General features: G+C 44.2%; 1 protein-coding gene across 3 annotated transcripts in view; it reads right to left on the reverse strand.

The window, feature by feature from the left end:
• Positions 1-22,438, reverse strand: part of NRP2 (neuropilin 2) — a 254,599-nt gene that overhangs the window by 146,818 nt on the left and 85,343 nt on the right. For all 3 annotated transcript variants that reach the window (XM_054970181.1, XM_054970184.1, XM_054970183.1), the window contains exons 3-5: positions 13,922-14,103; positions 3,453-3,683; positions 2,286-2,441 (exon numbers count right to left, since the gene is read on the reverse strand). In XM_054970181.1, coding sequence (XP_054826156.1) covers positions 2,286-2,441; positions 3,453-3,683; positions 13,922-14,103 — 569 coding nt within the window. The remainder of the gene's footprint in view (positions 1-2,285; positions 2,442-3,452; positions 3,684-13,921; positions 14,104-22,438) is intronic.

Below are 22,438 nucleotides of genomic sequence, written 5' to 3' on the forward strand. Positions count from 1 at the left end.
ATGCCGAATTCCCTCATGAGTCACCTGCAGGGGATTGGCACTAAAATCAAAGAAATCTGCTGAAAACCTTGATTGTGCAAACTGAATAAATACAGGTAGTGTGCATAGGTTTGAGGCTAGACTATTGCAACACACTTTACATACGTCTCCCCTCAAAGTCAACTTGGAGACTGTAATTAGTGTAGAACGCTGAAGCTTAGTTATTATCACGTAGAGTATGTTTATTACTCCCGTTCTGCAGTCACTCCATTGGCTACAGGGCTCATTTCAAGGTCTTCACTATCACATACAAAACCCTTCATATCTGCAAGACTGCCTCTCTCCTGATTCTCTGCCACATCACCTTTGCTAATCTGAGCTGGGCCATCTGCAGGTGCCACCCTGCACATGGGCAAAATCAACAACTGTCAACACACACATATTCTCTGTGGTGGCTCCAACCTTGTGGAACAGCCTGCCTGATGTAGGTAGGAGGGCTCCCAGACTTTCTGCAAACTGTGCAGAATTTAATTATTCAAGAGGGCTTTTTTAACACAGGTCGGAGGGCTGTACTGCACCAAAATGGTTCAGAGAGATGCTTTGGGAAAAGGGATAGGGACTGCAGTCTATACTACTGTGTATTGACTTGTTGTTGTAACCTATTGCATTGCTTATGGGATGTTCCATCCATAGTAAACTATATTGACCTACACTATGTAATCCACCTTGAGTGTCACTGAGAAAGGTGGACTATAAAAACCGTAAGTAAGTAACAATGCAATCCTATGCAGAGTTGCTCCTGCCTAAGCCCACTGAAGTCAATGGCCTTAGACTGGAGTAACTCTCCATAGGATTGCACTATAAGTAAGTAAGTAAGTAAGTAAGTAAGTAAGTAAGTAAGTAAGTAAGTAAGTAAGTAAGCAAGTAAGTGAATAAATAAAATTCTAGTTTGCCTGTGCATAGTACACTTCTCCACTCCTTGGGGGATCATAGCTAATAGCTGATAGATCTATCCTCCATAAATTTGTCCAATTCCTTTTTCAAGCCATCTAAGCTAGCATGTACGCCCACATCTTATAACAATGCTTGCAGTAGGCCCGCTCTGCAACTCTTGGAAGCTTCGTCCTGACTTTTTGTTTACGATGCATACAGGAGAACTGTGAAACAGCACGAAGAGAAGGAACTTATGAAGAGTATGGTAATAATATACCAACTCTTGGTTTGTAAATGCTCAATATGAGGGGGAGGCCTCTGTGCCTTGTCTGTTGGCACTCCACAACAACCGGAGGATGCCACAACAGTAATAGTTATATAATACTTTATAATAAAGTGCAAAGGTGCAAAGTGTGTAAACAAAGTACAAAACTTCAAAAGGTACAATAATTACAATAAATACAAAACAGCAGTCTGTCGCCAAGGTAATTAATTTTACAACCATTCAATGATGGGCTCAACTGGAGGTGGAGAGTGCAGTAAGGAAGGGTTGGAGAAAACAGTCCAAAGGATCACACAAAGGGTAAAAGGGACCACGCTAGCCGACGGGCTAAAGCTTCCATTTACAATTCCCGTTTCGGAGCTTCTTCTTCCAGGGCTAGTCTCTAGGGGTTATTAAATACAATATAATAATAAATAATCACAGCTGGACCACATTCCTACATATACCACCCAAAACTGTAAACATATATAACAATAAATACTCACTATCCGTTGTAAAATTAATTACCTTGGCGACAGACTGCTGTTTTGTATTTATTGTAATTATTGTACCTTTTGAAGTTTTGTACTTTGTTTACACACTTTGCACCTTTGCACTTTATTATAAAGTATTATATAACTATTACTGTTGTGGCATCCTCCGGTTGTTGTTGTTGTATATCTTGTAGCCCCCGGGGGCTTCCCTTTTGGCTTTTGTTGGCACTCCACGGCAAATGATTGGCCACTGCACAAAACAGGCTGGGCTAGATGGACCATTGGTCTGATCCAGCCGGGCTCTTCCCACATTCTTAACACAGATTCAAGGGCCTGCCTGCCTTCTTCTGTACCGCAGACACTTAAAACTAATGTCAATTCTAAAGTCCTGAAAAATCTTTGAATTAAAACTTCTGTAAGATTTTAAACTTTTAATTTTCTACATCTCTACAGTGCCCTCAAAAACATTTGGTTACTTCTCCTTGACTTTTGTACATGCATTCAGAGATGGGGGATTCAGAAAAAAATATCACACAAACACAGCTCTCTGATTCATTCAATGTCTTCACTGAAGAATGCAGATTTGGATAGGCAGACTTTACAACCTGCCAACTTACTCTCTGGCACCTCCTGCTGAACCAAGTAATAGCGAGCTGAAAAGCCATCTTTAGCCACTGCCAAATCTGTGTGGAATGTGAGAGACAGGATGCCGGTTGTTGAGCGGATCTCTGATGGTGTTTTGGTGCCACAGTACCTGCCAATTAAGGGGCCAACTGCAATAGAAACGACAGGAGAACACTCTATTATGTTTCAGTCTGACAAACTAATCAGCCAATTGCTCATTGGTGGAAAAAGAAAATGATATGTAAAGCACAACGGGAGAAACACATCACTAATTTTAAGAGCTATTCTTTCCAAGTATGGTAAGGAACATAGGTCTAAACAAACATTAATGCTTCATTTCAATTGCCGCAGCCTAACAAATAGGTCCACCAAAAGTTACTAGTATACCACAAAGACTTACTAGCCCATCCGTTTTTATTTTCTGCATGCAATAGGACAACTGCCACATACAAATCCACGGCCATGAATATTTCTAATGCACTTCTCCTCTCAATGGCATAGGAGACCATAAGAAATTATGATTTCCTTATTTATGGATTAATAGCATTTATTAGCTGCTTATCTACCAAACTGCGATCAAGAAAATGGAGAAACCCATCTGCTGTGGAAGAAATTTTCACCTATGCTTTCTAGCCAAGGGGCTCTAAGGTCAGGATGGTCCAGTGACTCAGAGGTTCCACTTCTCAACTCCACGATCTGGTTGTCTAACCAAGTTATTCAAAGCATATTTTGACTACCTCCTACAGGTACACTGAGCCAAGAAGTACAAAGGAAGTACAAAGGAACTCCACCTCCATTCCATTTAACTTCTGTCCTCAGCTAAGAATATAAACATATGAAACTGGACAGAGTTGTGAAGTGCTGGCAGTTTACAACCTTTGTAACCCTGTTGGCCCAAACGCACTGGGTGTGACCTGAAAGCAGCACCATTTGAAGCAGTATATCCAGGACTCACCATTATGTCCTGATGAATTTTCCTTTCTCTCGTTAAAAATGTTTTATATGATTTTATTTTTTGTAACACTCACCCTGAAGAAGAATTCTGGAGAGCTCGAAAGTTCGCACAATGTTGTGTGTCATTTGCTTGTTCCTCATAAAAAGTACGATGTGGACCATGTTCAGGTTTTTAAAAGAAAAGCTATACCCCCTTTGATCCTTACCTTGAGGAATTCCATCCCAGATGTCCAGCCAGTCATATTTGCAGTCTCCCTCCCCAACTTGCAAGGGGTCATGTTCTAGGTCAAAGGTTAGAAACTGAAGGATGATTTCCATCTTTGGCTTGGCCACGATGGTGAAAATGCAGTCCAAATTATGAGGATACTTGTCAGGAAATCCTGGGGATTCAATGGTACCATTTGAGCTGGTGAAGTTTCTAGAACAATCTTCTGAACCTACAGCAAAAGACAGGGGGGAGGGGAATAAAGGACATAAATATACTACCCAACAGCCACCTCACCAACAGTTAGCCAGGCTAAAAGGCGTAATTCGTAATTGTTTTTAAAGCACTCAAATCCCTCATGCAGAAAATTGCTACAGCCTTGCAAAAGTATTAATTATTAATTATTACTGTCCCCATTTTATTTTCCATCAGAGTGGCAATTAGTAAAGCTGTCTCACTGAAGTGACACCTGAAGGCTAGCATCCTAAGAGCTGCAAAATGACGCACAAACGGCCCCAAATGTCACAATGACACAGATAAAAAGTGTTTGGGATAGGAAGGGTGTATGTGCAACGGATTTCGTTGAAACAAGAAACAGAGTTGCCTTTCTTACTGGTCCACGTTATCTACACCAGAAATGTAAGTTATTTCTCTGGCAGCCAGCAGCGCAGACAATATTACCACTTATTTCGTGATGACCCCAGCACTGGCCTCCATTGTGCCCCAGCCGGCTAAGTGCCTCTGTTTCTTGCCGACCCAAGGTGCCCGAGGGAGAAAGAGGCTGCATTCTGTTCACGCTATGACTGCACTAAAACTATTGCTCTATAGGGACCAGACAATTAACAATTGAATTCCCTACTCTACGGGTCATTTGGGAGGGAAGGGGGAGGGAGGGACAGGGAACGTTACAAGACCCTACAGTTCCACTGCTGAAACAAAGGATTAACTTTCATAACTCTTCTGACTTTTATTATGCAGAACCGACTTGGAAAAAGCACCATTCCAATTCTGAAAGGACAATTTCCAACACACTGACACTTCCCCCCACCCAAAAAATTATATGTGAATTTGGTTGTGTTTTTAAGAGAGACGGCCCCTTTAAGGAAGAGGGAAAAAATTCATGATGATGTTATATTAACAGCTATGGATATTTATTTAATCAAATGACTTCGAAAATGAGTGGGACTTAATTGGATGACCCAGCAATACAGACTTGGATTGACCAGCACAGAAATATGCCTCTGAAAACAAATAACTGAATTTGCTAATCCAACACTTCTCAAGTAATTGGCTTCTTCCCACCTTCTTTTCATTTAAAGACTGTTGCCAATGAATACGGAATGGAAGGACCCTCTATTCTGAATGTGATCATCAGATAGTGTTCTTAGCAATGAACTCGATGCCATTTAGTATTTCTGTATTTACGGGAATTCTCAGGGTATCGTACACCCCAATATACAAATATACCCAGAGATTATAAAGATTTGCCACTTCTTTTCTTCCTGGAGTAAAATTAAAGATGTATGAATTTCTGGTCACATGCCTGCCCATTACGTCATTTCAGGATTAAAGCAGGGCCTTGAGTTATCCATGCACTGTTGCACATTTGTGGCAAACACAACCCAGAAAGAAAAAAGAGGGGTCCTCTGCTATTTCCTTTTCAACAGCAACAAAAATGGAGAGAACCAGCTGTTATGTGCCACTGTTTATTTAAAATAGTTGTACGCCTGCTTTCCTCTTAATCACCTCAAGACTGAAGGTAGATAACTCTATGGATTGAGTTACACTTCACAAAAAAACCCATAAACTAACTCAAAAAATATAGATACAGCCAGGGCTTTTTTTCTGGGGAAAGAGGTGGCGGAACTCAGTGGATTGCCCTCGGAGAAAATGGTCACGTGGCTGGTGGCCCCGCCCCCTGATCTCCAGACAGAGGGGAGTTGAGATTGCTCTCCGCACCTGAGGTGCAGAGGGCAGTCTCGACTCCCCTCTGTCTGGAGATCAGGGGGCGGGGCCACCAGCCATGGGACCATTTTCAAGAGATTCCGGAACTCCGTTCCACCGCATTCCAGCTGAAAAAAAGCCCTGGATACAGCTCAGGCACTACAGATTTTAAGGAACCTGCTCAGTCAGAAAGCCACACACACACACTCATCAAAGAATTCTCCATCACTTTGGAATTTGGCAGCAAGTTGAAATGTTAGTTATGTCGTCAAATTTTGCCCTGTACGGCAGAAAGGGAATATGGATTTTGATTCACAATGAACCCCTAAGAATTGCTGCCTCATCCAGCAGCACTGAAGGAAGAAGCATTCAAATTTATCCCTGGCAAAAAGATATTAGAATGCTCACATTTTTCTGGCCCTGTTCAAGTGACTGCATGTTGTCTCACACAACGGCACAGGGTATACCAAGGACCTTCTGTACCACTCTAGCCCACAAGTCTAAAGCCCGCTCACACATTAGTTGAGGCATACCACACAAACAAGTCATTGTGGAGCCATTTTGCAGCCAGCAATGGATAGGGCCATATGTACAACTGCATGGGAGAGCAAAAAAGAACAGAATGCAGTACTGAACGTGGAATCCAGCCCCCTAAGAACCACAGTTATCTTTCCGCTATTTTCTGGTCCTTATATGACTGGGGGCAAATATTTGTGGAAAACTCCTAGTAAAAACTCCAAAGCCACAGTTGCCAAATGCAATTTCCAGTGACTTGAGAGTGAACAATCAATGCCACATAGGGGAGGGGGCTGTGGCTCAGTGGTAGAGTATCTGTTTGGCATGCAGGTCCCAGGTTCAATCCCCGACATTTCCATTTAAAAAAAAAAACAGGTACAAGGTGATGTGAAAGGCCTCCACCTGATACCCTGGAGAGCAGCTGTCAGTCTGAGTAGACAGTCCTGACCTTGATGGGCCAAGGATTTGATTCAGCATTAAGACAGCTTCATGTGTTCAAATGAAGCCAGTTTGGTGTAGTGGTTAAGAGCGCAGGACTCTAATCTGGAAAGCTGGGTTTGATTCCCCTCTCCTCCGCTTGAAGCCAGCTGGGTGACCTTGGGTCAGTCACAGCTCTCTCAGAGCTCTCTCAACCCCACCCACCTCACAGGGTGTTTTTTTGTGGGGATCAGGGGCGGCGCAAGGGTCTGCCACGCTCGCGGCCGGTCGGCCGGGCGCCCCCGCGCGCACCAGCCTGTGTGATGACATCACGCGTGACATCATCACGGGAGCACGTGCGCCACCGCCGGCCCGATTGCTGCAGTGGGCGGCCTCCGAGCTCTCCTGCTCGGTTGCCTCCACCGCCGCAGATGCCTGCCCGCAGTGGCTGCGCCTGGCCGGGGGCTTGTGCTGGCGGCGGCAGCGGCGCGGGGTGGGAGGGATAGGAGGCTGGTGCTTTGTGGCGCGCACTCCCGCCTGCCGCGCCTCCTCTGGCACCCCGCGCCTGCAGCCACCACCTACCTGGCCTTAATAGGCACGCCGGCCCTGGTGGGGATAATAACAACACACTTTGTAAACTCCTCTGAATGGGCGTTAAGTGGTCAGTGGTATATAAATTGAATGTTGTTGTTAGCAGCAGCAGCAGCACCTTCTTCCTCTCTGTGAGTAGCAAAACCAGGAAAAAATGTGCAAAACCAGGGGAAAATGTCCACTGAAATTCAGCATTTACTGGAACAAAAAGTGGACTGTCTCAGTACAGAAGAGCAATTCTTCTAGCATGGAGGGCTACAAACAGCCCTTTTTAGTCCAGTGGCACCTCAGAGACCAACAAGACTTTCAGAGTGTAAACTTTCGAGAGTCAGAGGTCTTTTCTACAGATGCAGGGAGGAGTGGAGATCCCATGTCTGAGATCCCACTTTGGAAGTCTTGTTGGTCTCTAAAGGTGCCACTGGACTAAAATCCTGCTTTCTATTGCAGACCAACACAGCTACCCACCTAACTAAAAACAGCCCAGGCAGTAGTTTCACAAATAGGAAATAGTATGGAATTAGAATACGGGAAAAGCAAAAAAGGAGTACATTGAAAGAAAGGCAATGTAATATCACTTTAAAAAAAAAAAGGAGGGGATCTGGGAAAATCCAGGAAGTTAACTGGCTTGCCTAACATCATTCATAGGAACAATTAATAAAATTAAATAGGAGAAGCCTTGCAGAGGAAGAATCTGCATGGCTTCTGCAAAGCGTAGTCCTGCATTGCCATCTTTTTGGAGATCTTTGAGAGAATACTATATGTTTAGATTTCTAAAAAGCTTTCGATATAGTTGTTCATCAAAAGCCCCTGAGATAACTGAACAGTCATGGGATAAGAGGATGCACTCTCACATGGATTGATAAATGGTTGAAGAATAGGAAAAGCAAAAAAGGAGTACATTGAAAGAAAGGCAATGTAATATCACTTTAAAAAAAAAAAGGAGGGGATCTGGGAAAATCCAGGAAGTTAACTGGCTTGCCTAACATCATTCATAGGAACAATTAATAAAATTAAATAGGAGAAGCCTTGCAGAGGAAGAATCTGCATGGCTTCTGCAAAGCGTAGTCCTGCATTGCCATCTTTTTGGAGATCTTTGAGAGAATACTATATGTTTAGATTTCTAAAAAGCTTTCGATATAGTTGTTCATCAAAAGCCCCTGAGATAACTGAACAGTCATGGGATAAGAGGATGCACTCTCACATGGATTGATAAATGGTTGAAGAATAGGAAGCAGATGGTAGGAATAAATGGATAATTCTCACAGCAGAGGAAAGTAATCTGTGAGATTCCCCGAGGATCTGCACTGGAACTGACACTTTTAAAACTTATTTGTGAATTATCTGCGGTGAGGAATCATGTAGCCAAGTTTGCAGAACACATCAAAGTACATAGGAGGGTGAAAACTCAAGTAGACTATGAAGAACTTCACAGAACTCTGTCCAAACTCAGCGACAAAACGGCCAATGAAATTCAATTTAAATAAATAGAAAGTGATAACCATTACGTACAGCAAAAAGAAAAGTCTTAATCTCACATATAGTTCAGATAGAGACTGAACTTGTGGTGACTAACCAGGAAAGGCATGTTGGGTAATCATGGATTTTCCATAAAAATATCAGCTGTGTGCGCAGCAGATGGGAGAAAAAAGCAAGGGTTCCTCCCCCCCCCCTTATTTCAGGTTATTAGGAAAGTGACTGAAAAGAAGGTGGCCAGTATGCCCTTATGATTTCAGGTGGGCAGTCGTGTTGGTCTGTAGTAGAAGAGCAAGATTCGGGTCCAGCAGCACATTAAAGACTACTGCAATTTCCAGGGCGGGAGCTCTCAAGAGTCAGAGCTCCCTTTAGGAGCCCAACAAAATGATTTCAGAACTATAAAACATACTAGTGTGAACAATTTATTTATTTGGTTGTTGTGGGTTTTCCGGGCTGTATTGCCGAGGTCTTGTCATTGTAGTTCCTGACGTTTCGCCAGCAGCTGTGGCTGGCATCTTCAGAGGTGTAGCACCAAAAGACAGAGATCTCTCAGTGTCACAGTGTGGAAAAGATTTATTTATTTAATGTACGCTCTTTAGGGAGCCCTGACTCTCAAAAGCTCATGCCCTGGAAATCTCATTGGTCTTTAAGGTGAGATTGGACCTGAGACTTGCAGTATGCCTTTATATAAATTTACTTGCTCTGTTTCCTTAGATCCAGAGGAGTTAGCCGTGTTAGTCTGTAGCTGCAAAATATAAAAAGAGTCCAGTAGCACTTTTAAGACTAACCAACTTTATTGTAGCAGAAGCTTTCGAGAACCACAGCTCTCTTCGTCTGATGATGCATCTGGCGAAGAGAGCTGTGGTTCTTAAAAGCTTATGCTACAATAAAGTTGGTTAGTCTTAAAGATGCTACTGGACTCTTTTTCTATTTCATTAGTATTCTACCCTTCCTTCAAGGAATTCAGGACAGCACATATATTTCTCCCCGCCTTCATTTTATCCTTACAAGAAACCTGTAAGAACAGACTAGGCTGAGGGTCAGAGAAACGGGCCCAAGGTCAACCAATGAACTCCATGGTTGAGTGGATGTCCGAACCCAAGTTTTCTCATTCGGCCTTGACGTTGTGGCTGCTTCCACATGGAAACAACTTTCTGTCATAGCAAGTGGCAGCTGTCTGTTGGTCCAGGCTGACACCATAACTCTCAGGGCTTCAGCAGCAACTCCAGTCCCTTTTAGGAATCCAAAACTGCTCATTTTAACCTTTCACTTGACTGGAAAATTACAGAAGGGCCCCCCGCCCCCTGCAGTAGACAGGGTAAGTGCCCCCCTTGCTATGTTTTTGCTAGTTAAGCAAAGGGTTAAAGTGAAAGACTGGATTCCTTGAGACTTTGCCCCTTAAGCTTCAGTGAGCTCCGTCCCCAGCCAAAAACATTCACACAACATGTGTGTGTGTGTGTGTGTGTTTGCACACCCTTTTTTGTTTCTATGCCTTCTTTAGTTTGCATTTCATGGAATGTATTGAGTAGCCCCAAGGGAAACTTTGTCTGGAGGCCCTAGTGGGTCTTGACAGCCCTAGAGAAGCTAAAATGGGCACGGTCTGACGCAGTAGGGCTCTTCTCAAATTTCTAATGAAGGGCTGAAATTAGGACTGAGGTTTTTGGGTAAAGAGAGATGAGGCCACCCAGGTGAGATTCTATGCCACTAACAGCCTTCGTAGATTAAGAATACCCCCTTGGGATCAATGAACCATTCAGTGATGCTCTAGAGAACCACTCGGACACTATGCGCTCTACTCCTTCCGATTAAATAGAATATGAATTTCTTAAATGTGTCCCCAGGTGTCTATGCCCACACCTTACACCTGGGTTCCAGAGGCCAGCTGCACAAAAGTTAAAAGAGATTCAGGGTCAAAGTACCTGAGTTAGGCCAAGAAGAACCAATATCCCTTTATCCACTTACCTTGAACCAATCACCATTTCTCACCCAAGCCTACCTCACAAAGTTGTTATGAGGAAAAATTACCATGAGCCTCCCCCGAAGGATACGAATGTAATAAATGTACATGTGTGACACATTACTTCCACACAACACTGCCCATCCAAGTGATCTCAGAACTATAAAACATACATGTGTGACTTATTTTATTTATTTATTTATTTAACAGATGCCATGTCTTTCTCCCCACTGGGGAACCAAAGCAGCTGACATCGTTCGCCTCTTCTCCATTTTACCCTCACAAGAATCCTGAGGGAGGTCAGGCTGAGAGGGGCTGCTTCCACACACAATGGATAATCCACTTTCAATACTCTTTAGTGAACATTTGAAACTGATTTTCCATGTGTGGAACAAAAAATCCACTTCCAAAGGACTGCGAAAGTGCATTGAAAGTGCATTATTCAACGTGTGTGGAAATGGCCAATGTGTGACCAACCCAAAGTTACCCAACAAGCTTCCATGGCAGAGTAGGGATTTGAACGTGTGTCTCCCACTTCCGGGTCCAATACTCTAACTGCTATGCCACGATGGCACTTGGATGACAGCCAGTTCGGTGTAGTGGCTAAGAGCAGCAGGACTCTAATCTGGAGAACCGGGTTTGATTCCCCACTCCTCCACCTGAAGCCAGATGAGTGACCCTGGGTCAGTCACAGCTCTCTCAGAGCTCTCTCAGCCCCACCCACCTCACAGGGCGATTGTTGTGGAGATAATAATAACATACTTTGTAAACCGTTCTGAGGGGCCATTAAGTTGTCCTGAAGGGCAGTATATAAATCGAATGTTATGTTACTATTATGAGTCAGTAAGTCTTGAAGAACCGTTCTCTTCAACTCAAGGCAGATTATTTATGCCATAGTTTTAGATCTTTGATTTACATAAAAAATGGCTAATATTCTCCACATCGTAGGAATAAGCCAGATGATAGCACCCACCCCTGTATGCCAGAGCACTTTGTTTAAAATGGAGGTCTGGAAGTCTCAAGACCAGGCCTTTTTTTCAGCGGGAATGCGGGGGAACGGAGTTCCGGAACCTATTGAAAATGGTCACATGGCTGGTGGCCCCGCCCCCTGATCTCCAGACAGAAGGGAGTTTAGATTGTCCTCCACACCACCTCTTTTCCCAGAAAAAAAGCCCTGCTCAAGACCATTACATGCAAATCTGTGCAAGGGCTGTTCTCACGTGTTTAAGAACACCCACTTCTGCATGAACTAAACAGCTGTGGCAGAAAAACACTGTATTCAAAAGTTCCTGTACTCAAAAACATCACTTCATCACTACCACCTCCCTTTTGCCTCTTCATGTTATTTGTTTCATGTTCTAAGGGTGACGTAAATCTTCGGTGCGTTTCCCTCCAAGATGCTAGCACTGGAATGTGGGCAGGCGGCCGGGGTCCTATGACCAAGCAGCCCCCGCTATCCTGTGCAAGATGCAGCCAGGGCTCTCTACGAGCACACAAAAACATTGTCTCGCCCACGCCAGCAGGCAAAAACAAGGCTATTTTTATTTCTCGAGAATTCTCATCCCCACGCACACCAGATCTGACAAATATTTAGACAGAGCCAATTTAAAAAGGCCTCTGATCAGCTTTTTTAAAAAAACCTTTTAATACAAAACTATTCTTGGAGAAAGTCATGATGAATAGCTCCTCTTATATCGAGTTCAAGAGGCGCCCGTCTTGTACCCTTGATGGCACTGCCAACAGCACTCTGTTTAAACCAGCAGTACACACCAGTTAGAAAACCCTTGGCTTCTCAAAAAATGTAACACACAAGACTATTGATCAGGGCTTGAATCACAAAGACACGGGGGGGGGGGGGCAGGGAGAAAGGGGAACAGCTGTTGCATAGCTTTGACTCTAACAAGTTTTTTTTAATATGTGCCACAGAGAAAAGATGTATGTTTTTTACTCTTGGAATATGTGAGATAATTTAATGAAGAAGCCTGCCAAATCAGAAATCAAAAAAGCACTGCTAATATGCCACTGAAATATTTTACCTTCTTGGAACTGTTGAAACATATTTGGAAAGGGGAGCAGCATGGAGGCAGGGGAAGGAACGTAACAGAGGCTGTGCTGAAAACATGATGGATGTGAAGTTTTAATAGGATAAGCTTCTCGTTTACAGCTAGGATAAGGGATTCTCAAAGTCATCTCACTGAGTTTGCTAAAAGGTGAAAGAAACCAATCGCTTCCAGATGTACCTGAAACTGCATAGTAATCACTCCCATTACACAGCACTTCCCTCCAAAAAGTAAAGGTTGAAAAAAGATAACGAGTGAGTAAGCAATGTCAAGAGTTTGATTTTTTAAAAGCAGGGGCTGAACAACTGCAGATGGAAGGCAGTTCAGCATCCTGTTCTGTCTGATGGTGTCCCCCCCTCCCTTCCCCATAACAGATACAGCCTCTAACAGCATGTGGAGGCTGTTGGCTGTATATCCCAGCACTCACGGGTGATAGCAGTTGAAAGGGATCCAAATCGAGCGTCTGACACTTCAAGCGCCAGCTCTGCGTTCTAACTAGCAGCCCCCAGGTTGAATGAGCCAGTAAGAATGACAGCCAGTGAGGCTCACACTTTCTAGGATGCCAGCAAGCAGAAAATTTAAAAAGTGAACAAATAAGACTAGGTTTTCAGGATTTTGTTTTTCCAGGGAAGCACCAAAAAAAAAAAAAAGACAACTTGAAAGAATAAAACAGGGAGTCATTAAATGGACTGGGATACTGTACGAGAGGAAGCAATCTAGGTAAATCAAAACATATGCAGACTTAGTGGAGGAGAGGCAAGACCATGCAGCTTGCAGAGGAGGCCCAAACATTGGACAGGAGTGAGGGAAACATGTATAGTATACTGGGACCTTATCAAGACTGGCCCAGATAGTTCAGTTACCACCTCAAGGCTTTGAGTGCTTCCAGAAGACCTAGAGCTCTCCCAGAATCACAACTGATTTCCTGACTACAGTGATCAGTGCTCTCGGAGAAAATGGCAGCTTTGCAAGGAGGACTCTGTGGTACACCTTAGAGTCTAGGAGAAACGGAAGTCCCTGAACGGCACCGATTCTCAGCTAAGCTCTCTTTGCTCCCTAAACTCCACGTTCCACAGACACTTCCCCCCAAATATCCCAGACTTTCCCATGCCAGAACCGGCTCATTACCGTGACATGCTCTATTTATATCATTTCAGAAATAAAATACAGTAGACTTTCCCCCCCCCCTTCGACTCGTGAGACTGTACATATGTATGGGCTGTGATCAAGGGAGTAGATGGATGGTAAAATAAATTTTTTAAAGTGAAATAAAAAGTACATCCCTTCTTCCTGCTTTTTGTTATATATGGACTACTCTACCACCAAAAGAGGCTACCAAATGGTTACCAAAGGATGTTTTGCTTTTATCAAAGGATTTCTCAAAGGGGGAAAGACATGGGACAGGCACACCTTAAGAAGTCATGCTTTTGAGCAAGTTGTCAGGCATCCTGATCGAAGAGTCCGGACAACGGTCCAAAGGTCACCTGCCGCGAGGCTGCTTTACTCACTGACCTGTCTTGTAGATCTCATAGCGCAGGGAGAAGCCAGCACCTTGGCGTGCATAATCAGAGGTGAATTTAATATAGAGGGAAGGGCCCGATGAAGTGATGGTCGGAGGAGCAATATTTCCACAATGCTTCCCCAGCAGGTCAGCAGAATCGCTGTCCCCATCTCGTATCTCAATGAAGTCATATCTGTCAATAGAGAGGTGGAAAATAAGGTAAGACACATTTAGGAGAACAATATAAATTAACCAGGTAAATTCATATATACCTTGAATTTTGCATACTGACTTACCTGTTTTGGCATTTCAGCCACTTCTCTCTCAACTGTCCGATGAATAGGCTTAATTCTTTATATATTAAGCATAAAAGCATCATATTTTTATTAATATTTTTTTCTCAGCCTCTCACTATTTATGCTTTTGCTCTCCAATTATCCTGTTGATCAGAATTCACTGCAGGCCCTCTAAATAGCTCGACAGCAGCAAAACCTTGAGAAATCTGCACTTCTGTTAGTTTATTCAAAACTTTTCATGACTTGAACAGTCAGCATGTTCCGCCAGCCCTTATGACAAATGTATTTTATAAAACACATAAAACCAGAGCACACCCTCACTGCACTAGTTAGAGGTTAGGGTTTTTCATGTACTTGTCTAAACAATGGATTTCTTTCCTTTATCTGTACCTTGAGGTGTTCTCTTTGGCTGATCCTTTGCATGCAAAATTCAGCCCGGAATTTTGACCAATGAAAAGGTGGCTCAAAGGACCTTCAATGAAATCGTCTGGCAGTTTCCACAAAAGGCATGCAAAGTCTGTGCCCAGCGCAACTACCACAGCAGTTCTTATGGCCTCCATACATGACTTCCCTCATTCTTCTAATCTGGGGAAAGAGGTGGTGGAACTCAGTGGGTTGCCCCTGGAGAAAATGGTCACATGGCTGGTGGCCCCGCCCCCTGATCACCAGGCAGAGGGGAGTTGAGATTGCCCTCCGTGCCGCTCAGCGGCGCAAAGGGCAATCTCAACTTCCCTCTGTCTGGAGATCAGGAGGTGGAGCCACTGGCCATGTGACCATTTTCAAGAGGTTCCGGAACTCCGTTCCACCGCTTTCCTACTGAAAAAAAGCCCTGCTTCTAATCTATCAAAATAGGAGCATGCTTATGCCATACTACTACTACGCTGCTATTTGCCCCGAACTCAAAACATCCATAAAACACTTTTATAAGTAACCTTAAAGGTAAACTAATCACATATGGAAAAGAATTGTGCCAACTGGGAGAATTTTGCATAATGCAGACATTATTTTCATTATACAATATGTGTTTCTTTGGCATCATGTCCATTTTCCTCTTGTTTATGGAAGGAGCTCTTCATAGCATTCAATAATTTTCTTGTCCTCTTTTAAATCTTAGAAGCCAAAGTTTTAGACCATTCCAACAAGAATTATTTTCTTTGTAAATCATCTTTGCATTCTTTCCAACAAGACTGTTTTCTCTCTCTGTTTTCTTTGCTGTTGGACATGGTGCAAACAACTGTAAATTATTGTTTATGTGATTTTCATCCATTTTAATTGTTATGATTTTAAATGTGTGTTTGCTCTGCAAGGGGTAAGATGTTTTGCAGGACTTTAAACACACACACACACACACACACACAAATGCAGAGCAAAGGTTTGAAAGCTATCTTCCCAATCACAGCTAGTTATGTTTATTTTTAAAGGGATATAAATACACTCTTTTGTGAATATCACGTAAATGTTGTCTGTCTTCCACAAATCTTTTTGAACCGTAGGCTGTTCTTGTGCATTAGACTCACCATGTGTGATGGTCCCAGGAAGTCCACATTCCTGGGTTTTCAGAAAGGTTGTCTTCTATTTCTTTGCTGTTCTTATTTCTCATCTTTCTTAATAATTCTTAACATGATATAGTGATGGTTGTTGTGGGTTTTCCGGGCTGTATTGCCGTGGTCTTGGCATTGTAGTTCCTGACGTTTCACCAGCAGCTGTGGCTGGCATCTTCAGAGGTGCTCAGGTAAGGTTTCAGTGTCACTGTGACACTGAGAGATCTCTGTCTTTTGGTGCTACACCTCTGAAGATGCCAGCCACAGCTGCTGGTGAAACGTCAGGAACTACAATGCCAAGACCACGGCAATACAGCCCGGAAAACCCACAACAACCATTGTTCTCCGTCCGTGAAAGCCTTCGACAATACAAGATATAGTGCTTTAGCATGCTCAAAACCTGACATAATGTTTTCATTACTCCTTGTAAAAAAACACCTTAAGGCGAGCTAATATTATTTACTGTATTGTTCCACAGCTTTAAGGGTGCTAGTACTCACATATAAAGTTGCGCTGATTTCTACCAATTCCCCTCCGGGGACTTGGGAGATCCCGCCCCCCCGGCAAAAGATGCCAGTACTCAGTAACAATGAGTAACCCACCCCCCTCAAAAAGAGCCCTGGATTGCCCATACAGCACAGGAACCAGTCCTCTGGAATGTCCTACACAACCGGGTGCCCTTCACTGGCTAAATGTAGGATTTTCTTCCTTTACATCAGGAGTCCCCAACCTTTTTGAGCTTGAGTGCACATTTTGGATTCTGACACAGTGTAGTGGGTGGGGTTGCCAGGTCCCCTTACCCTCCCAGAGGGATGCCCTCCCAGGGCAGTGCAATAATGTCACTTCCAGGAAGTGACGTCATCATGCAAGGCCTGGGTCCACTCCCACACTTCACAGCGGGCCAATTTGGGGCCCAAATCACTGTTACGCCATCCTGGGAGTATGCCTGGGAGGCCTGTGTCCCCCCCTGCTGGCCAGGTGAGTGGTGGCAGGGGGTGGGTGGTGGTGGTGGTGCGGATTTCCTGCCCCCACCGGGGGACCTGGCAGCCCTACTGGTGGGCAAAACTACAAAATGGCTGGCTCAAAATGGCTGCTGCAGGAAGCGGAGCCAGCCAAAAAATGGCTGCTACAGCTTACCTTCAGTCACACAGTGAAGATCCTTGTGCTGTGGAAACAGCTTCTGCCAAAGGAGTGTTTTTAAAAATCTGCCCAGCCAATGAAATCTCCAATGGCCAGTCAGAAGCCATGTTTGGCAAAAGCCCCACCTGGCCCTTTCTGAAAACTCTTGCCAGGTACCAGGAAAGATATCAGCAGGTGCTATGGTGCCTACGGGCGCCATGTTGGGGACCCCTGCTTCACATTGTGTCTGAAGAAATGAGCTCCGACTCCTGAAAACTCATGCTGGAATTAATGTTGTTAGTCTTTAAAATGCCACCAGACTTTTGTTTTGCTTTACACTTAGGAAGGCACACAAGACAGTTCTGTTTCAGTGGGCATTTGGGGAAGGGGGGGACAGTTTGGGCAGCTTCGGCTGTGTGTTTTCAATCTGTATTTTTTTTCTTCTGTTATGTTTTTCATCCTTGCAACTTGTTAGCTAAGGCAAGATAGAAATATTTTAAATAAATACATTTAAATAAATACATATAACCCCTCTCAGAGTAGAGAGAGCGGGCTGAGTCAAAATGGCCTTTTAATAGTGCTGTCCTTTGCAGAGTTAAATCCAGTCGAAATTCATTTATTTCAACGGACTTAGAAATGGCTCTGCAGGGTATTATTACAGCTGGGAAATCCACAGTGAGTGAACGCAGTAAACCAAGGACTTGCCGGTCTGAAACCCTCTCCCTTACCAACTCTTCCGCTATTTCCTTCCTCCTCCTATATCTTTCTCACAGTTGCTTTCCTTTCATTGCCTTTGATCTCTGCCGCCACGTTTGCCCCTCCCACAAGCTGCCTGATCTTCCTACAGCTGCACCGTAACCCTCACCCCCATCGTATTTCCATTCAACAATCTCTCATTAATTTCTCAAGACAACCCAAGGTTGGGGGAAGGGTCATGTATTCAGAAGAAGAATCTACGGGAGAGCCACTCTAGATCCTACGAATAAGGACTGGATTAACACTGGGGGCTGCGTCTTACACGTGGATGTTTATTTGAATGGGTCTAACAGATTCTCCAACGCAAACTCCCCCCCCCCCCACACACACAAACACAAACAATGGTTGTTTTCACACTGCTTACCGGCCACGGAACATCGCGCCGAGCTCCCAGAACGACATTGTCTTCCTGGTGCGATTTCACTTGAGGACAGCAGTGCAAAATCGCGCCAGGAAGACACTGCTGTTCCGGGAGCTTGGCACGATGTTCCTCCGCGGCCGGCCGGTTAGGCAGTGTGAAAACGGCCATTGAGTACCTGGTTACAATAACATCATTGGTAGGAAACTGCTTGACTCCTTTCCTCTGTTTATTTGCATTGTGTCAACATGCTAAAACAGCATGCTACCGCTCTCCTCCTCCAAGGGCCAGAGGAGGAAAAAGAAAAGTGATACTCTGCCAGGCTTTTGGCACCGTCACAAGATCCTCGACTTGCGAATCAAGAGCTGAGAGGAAAAATATCTTGTTGGACATGAAACTACTCTCATGTGATTCATTCCTATCCTGCAAGGCACACGACACCAAACAACCACCCTAAACAAACGTACAGGAACTCAATGTGCTAACCAGCAAGAAACACCAACTGGGTAGCATCCGCATTTCACTCCTTTCTGGGAGTCAATCAGGCTTTGCTCCAGGAACAAATGCTTGATGCAAAGTTAGCCTCTATCTATAGGTTACATGTACACCCTCTACAATAAGGAAATCCACTGAGAGTTGCAAGGAAAGATTGTCTCCCCCCCCCAATGTTAAATACCACCCTCCTCCAAGACTGAAGCCTCCCACACAAGAGGCATTCCTTTGCAGGAGAGACTGCTGGGAAGAGCAAAAGTTCCACAAGGTAAGAGGAAGGCCTGGGGAAGCAAGGAGAACCAAGACAACTGGATGGGCATCCAATAGGGTATGACTGGCAAGCTCATTGTGCGTCTGTTCTTAGATGCCCCACAGAAGCATGGACCCACGCCCTGAGCAACACATCATTCACACTGACAACCTCATGTCAGTCCAAGTCTTGTTAGTACAACTTGCAAGGCACCCATTAAAATCTTGACACTGCTTCCATTTGTTTCTTTTCAGGAAAAACAGCCTTGGGTCCAAAGATGCACAAGTGGAAACATAAACAGATCTGCTTCCTTGAGTTTGTGTCAAATACCTAGCCATTCAGCCTTATATGTTAGTGTCCAGAAATGGGTTGCACAAGTGGAAATTAAACATCGATACAGCAAGTTTGACTCAGTGCATGCAGCTATTCCAGTCTTTTTCTTGTGTTTCCGCTTACACAAGACCTCTAGCAGAAATTCTGTGCTGGGTCCAAATCATAAACTCAAAAATCTGATGGCAGGAAATGCTAATAGTTTGGATCAAAGAAACCAACATGACACAACCCAAATTCAATGACTGCCCCCCCAGCCCCAAGAAAGATCACCCAGCTTTATTCCCTCCATAACCACTGAGAAGTGGTTACGATGACACCTTGTCTTGGGTGACTGCAAGGACCTTCAGAGCCAATCCATGTAGGGTGGCTTCTGTTGACTATATGAGAAAGACAAAGGCATCCCCTTGCCTGGCCCACTTGGGGCCAAAGGTGGTGGCTGCTTCAGCAAAACCTCTCAGCCTCTGCTAAGTAGGGTGGGGAATAGAGAAAAAAATCCTTGGCAGAGTAATGGCATGATATCACCTCTAGCATCACACCAGAAGTGATATCATCACCTCAGGATGATGCCCTAGGATTCCACTGAGACTCTATGGTAAAACTGGCATCAACTCCCCTGCCCTCCCCAAGACTTCTACCGGTCGCCAGCACTCAGCACTCAGCTGGGAACCCTATCTTGGACAAGCAGTGGGACCTCAAGTTTCGGAACCATTAGGCACAAAGGAAACTGGCCTTCAGACACTGGGCACATTTTAGAAACTGTAAGAAGTTGTTATTGTTGTTAATGCTAATAAGATGAATCGCCATCTGTTTTATCTTCTAACAAACAGTATTGTTTGAATTTGCTTCTCAAAGACAAGGATTTTGCAATATTATTTGTCAACAAAGCCACAAACCAGCAGAAGGCATTATTAGAAATGGTTTCTTCCCCCCCCCCCCCCGAATCAAGTGAAAAGTTAAGGATTTAACAATCTGGCCACAGACAATTCATGTACGAAAGACAAGCCAAATTTCATAATTGATTTGTTGGGAAGCATTTTTCCTCTCACAGCTACATTACACATTGGCTGCATCCAGACATTTCAAGACATTTTCCCTCCTCTTACTGCATATCTTCAACAACAAATGTTGCACAAACAGCCAGGGTCTAATTTGAGCCAGAACCCCAGAGCCTATTATTAATGCCATAGCTCAGCCCTGGCTGGAACACACGGAGGGACTAATAGCAAAGAGAGAGCCTTTCGGGCAAGAAAGCTTCTCCCTCACCAGCAAATGAAAGCATGCCCACCTCTCCCCCCTCGACTGTCCAACTAAATGCAGCCACACTAAAATCCCAACTGTCATCAAGAGGACTCTCAACTAACCCGTACCACTGATTTAGCCAGTGTGATGTAGTGGTTAGTGTGTCAGACTAGAATCTGGCCACCAGCCATGTGACCATTTTCTCCGAGGACAACCCACTGAGTTCCGCCACCTCTTTTCCCAGAAAAAAAGCCCTGTTGGTCTCTAAGCTTCTGCTGGACCCAAAACCTGGTTAATCTTCTACAGACAACAAGGCTGCTCACCTGAAACTAGTTTTTGGACATGACTCATGAATCCTGTCCCCCACAAAAAAACCCACCTGAGAGTTAGGGACTTTTAGGGCAGGCACGATACCCCAGCACCTCCCTTTCCCAAAGGTAACCTACATGACTACTTGGAAAGAATTTTTTAAACATAAAGGGTGTGTGTGTTTATAGACTATGTGTGTTTACAGACCATGTGTGTGTTATAGACCATCCAGAGATTCAAATTTGCCATAAATGCTCCCAAAAACTCTTCACTCTATTTTTAAGGCAAAATTCTTCAATGTATTTTTACTTCTCCCCTGAAGAGATCTGCAAAGTGAGAGATAACCTGTATCATGATGTTACTGCTGCCAGAGTAAACTGTCTGGGCAGCTGGCAAGAGATTGCATGTTTTTCTTCGGCAGAAAAATGGGTAGGCAGGGCGGGAAGGAAGAGAAACGGTTTCATTCCAAAAGCCTGGGCATTCAAACAAACACAGAAATCCCAGTTTATTGCATGGGGGAATGCTACTCTTTCTGCTTTGCATTTCAATTTTACATTTGTATTTTTCACATACAAGCATATTAAGGCTGTCACTGTTCAATGCATGTTAAAATCTGAGGGGGGTGGTTCCCCAGGGCTCAGACTTTCGCTTTTCCAGTTTTCAAAAACACACACACGCACACTCTCCATAGGATAATTTCTGGTTTTGTTTCCAGAAAACTATGAATCAGCGCATCCGTTGTTGGGTGGGTCCGTCTTGTGCCATGGTGGCATCCAAAGCTGCCTTAGTCACATCCTCAGACAGCTGTTTTTCATTTTCATACCACAGTGGCACTGGCTAATACTGTCGCTTAGTTTTCCAAAATGAGAAATGCAAGCAGCCCAAATGCCGTTTCTCCGCAACAAGTATGGAGCTCTCCCCCCGCCCCGTCCCCCCACCATGCTGCCTACATAGAGGGCAGCTGTGATTTCTCAGTGTGAGGGGAAAGGGTTTGGCACATGCAAAAGAATCTCTCTCCAGCAACTGAATGAAAGGCACAGAAAAAGCAACGTTACAAATAAAAGTCAGCTATAAGTGAGGTTGGACGCTAGATTCTGAAGCAAGCTCTAGCCCAGGGGGGGCCAAACTGCAGGTCTTCTAGACATATTGTGCGGCTCCCGGAGGTCTCTGAGTATTGCCGTGGCCATACATTTTATCTGAGTTTAATTTATTTCCCTCTCTCCCTTCCCTTCCCTCCCTTCCCTTCTTTCTTTCCATGTCTTTCCCTCCCTCCCTTCTTTCCTTCCATGTCTTTCCCCCCCTTTTCCTTTTTCCCTTCCTTCCTTCCATGTCTTTCATATTTTCAATAAAAATGTTGGGATTGCCAGGTCTGACTCAGAAAATACTTGGGGACTTTGGAGGTGAAGCCTAGCAAGGATGTTACATCACTTTTGTGATGTCACTTCCAAGTCAATGATCAGGTGATGGCTCTTCCCAAGCTCCACCCCTTCTGGTGATGTCACTTCCAGCATATTGCACCCAAACCCCACCCCTTTCTGTGATGTCACTTTCAGGACACTCCCCCAAACCCACCTCTTCATCTGAAGTCACTTCAATGCATCCTGTCTTGCGGCTCTCAAACATCTGATGTTTATTCTATGTGGCTCTTACATTAAGCAAGTTTGGCCATCCCTGCTCTAGCCCATGAATTTTAGGATCAAGCCATGACACTGAAAAGCTAGATTTCTAGACTGAGATCAAATCCTGATTACAGAAGAATCAGTTTTAGGGCATGCACAGAGGTAACTTCTTGCTCTTCCATAATACTAGGACTGATTTGTCTTTATAAACGTGGA

The sequence above is a fragment of the Eublepharis macularius genome, chromosome 2 (genome assembly GCF_028583425.1).
Source record: "Eublepharis macularius isolate TG4126 chromosome 2, MPM_Emac_v1.0, whole genome shotgun sequence".
NCBI lineage: Eukaryota > Metazoa > Chordata > Lepidosauria > Squamata > Eublepharidae > Eublepharis > Eublepharis macularius.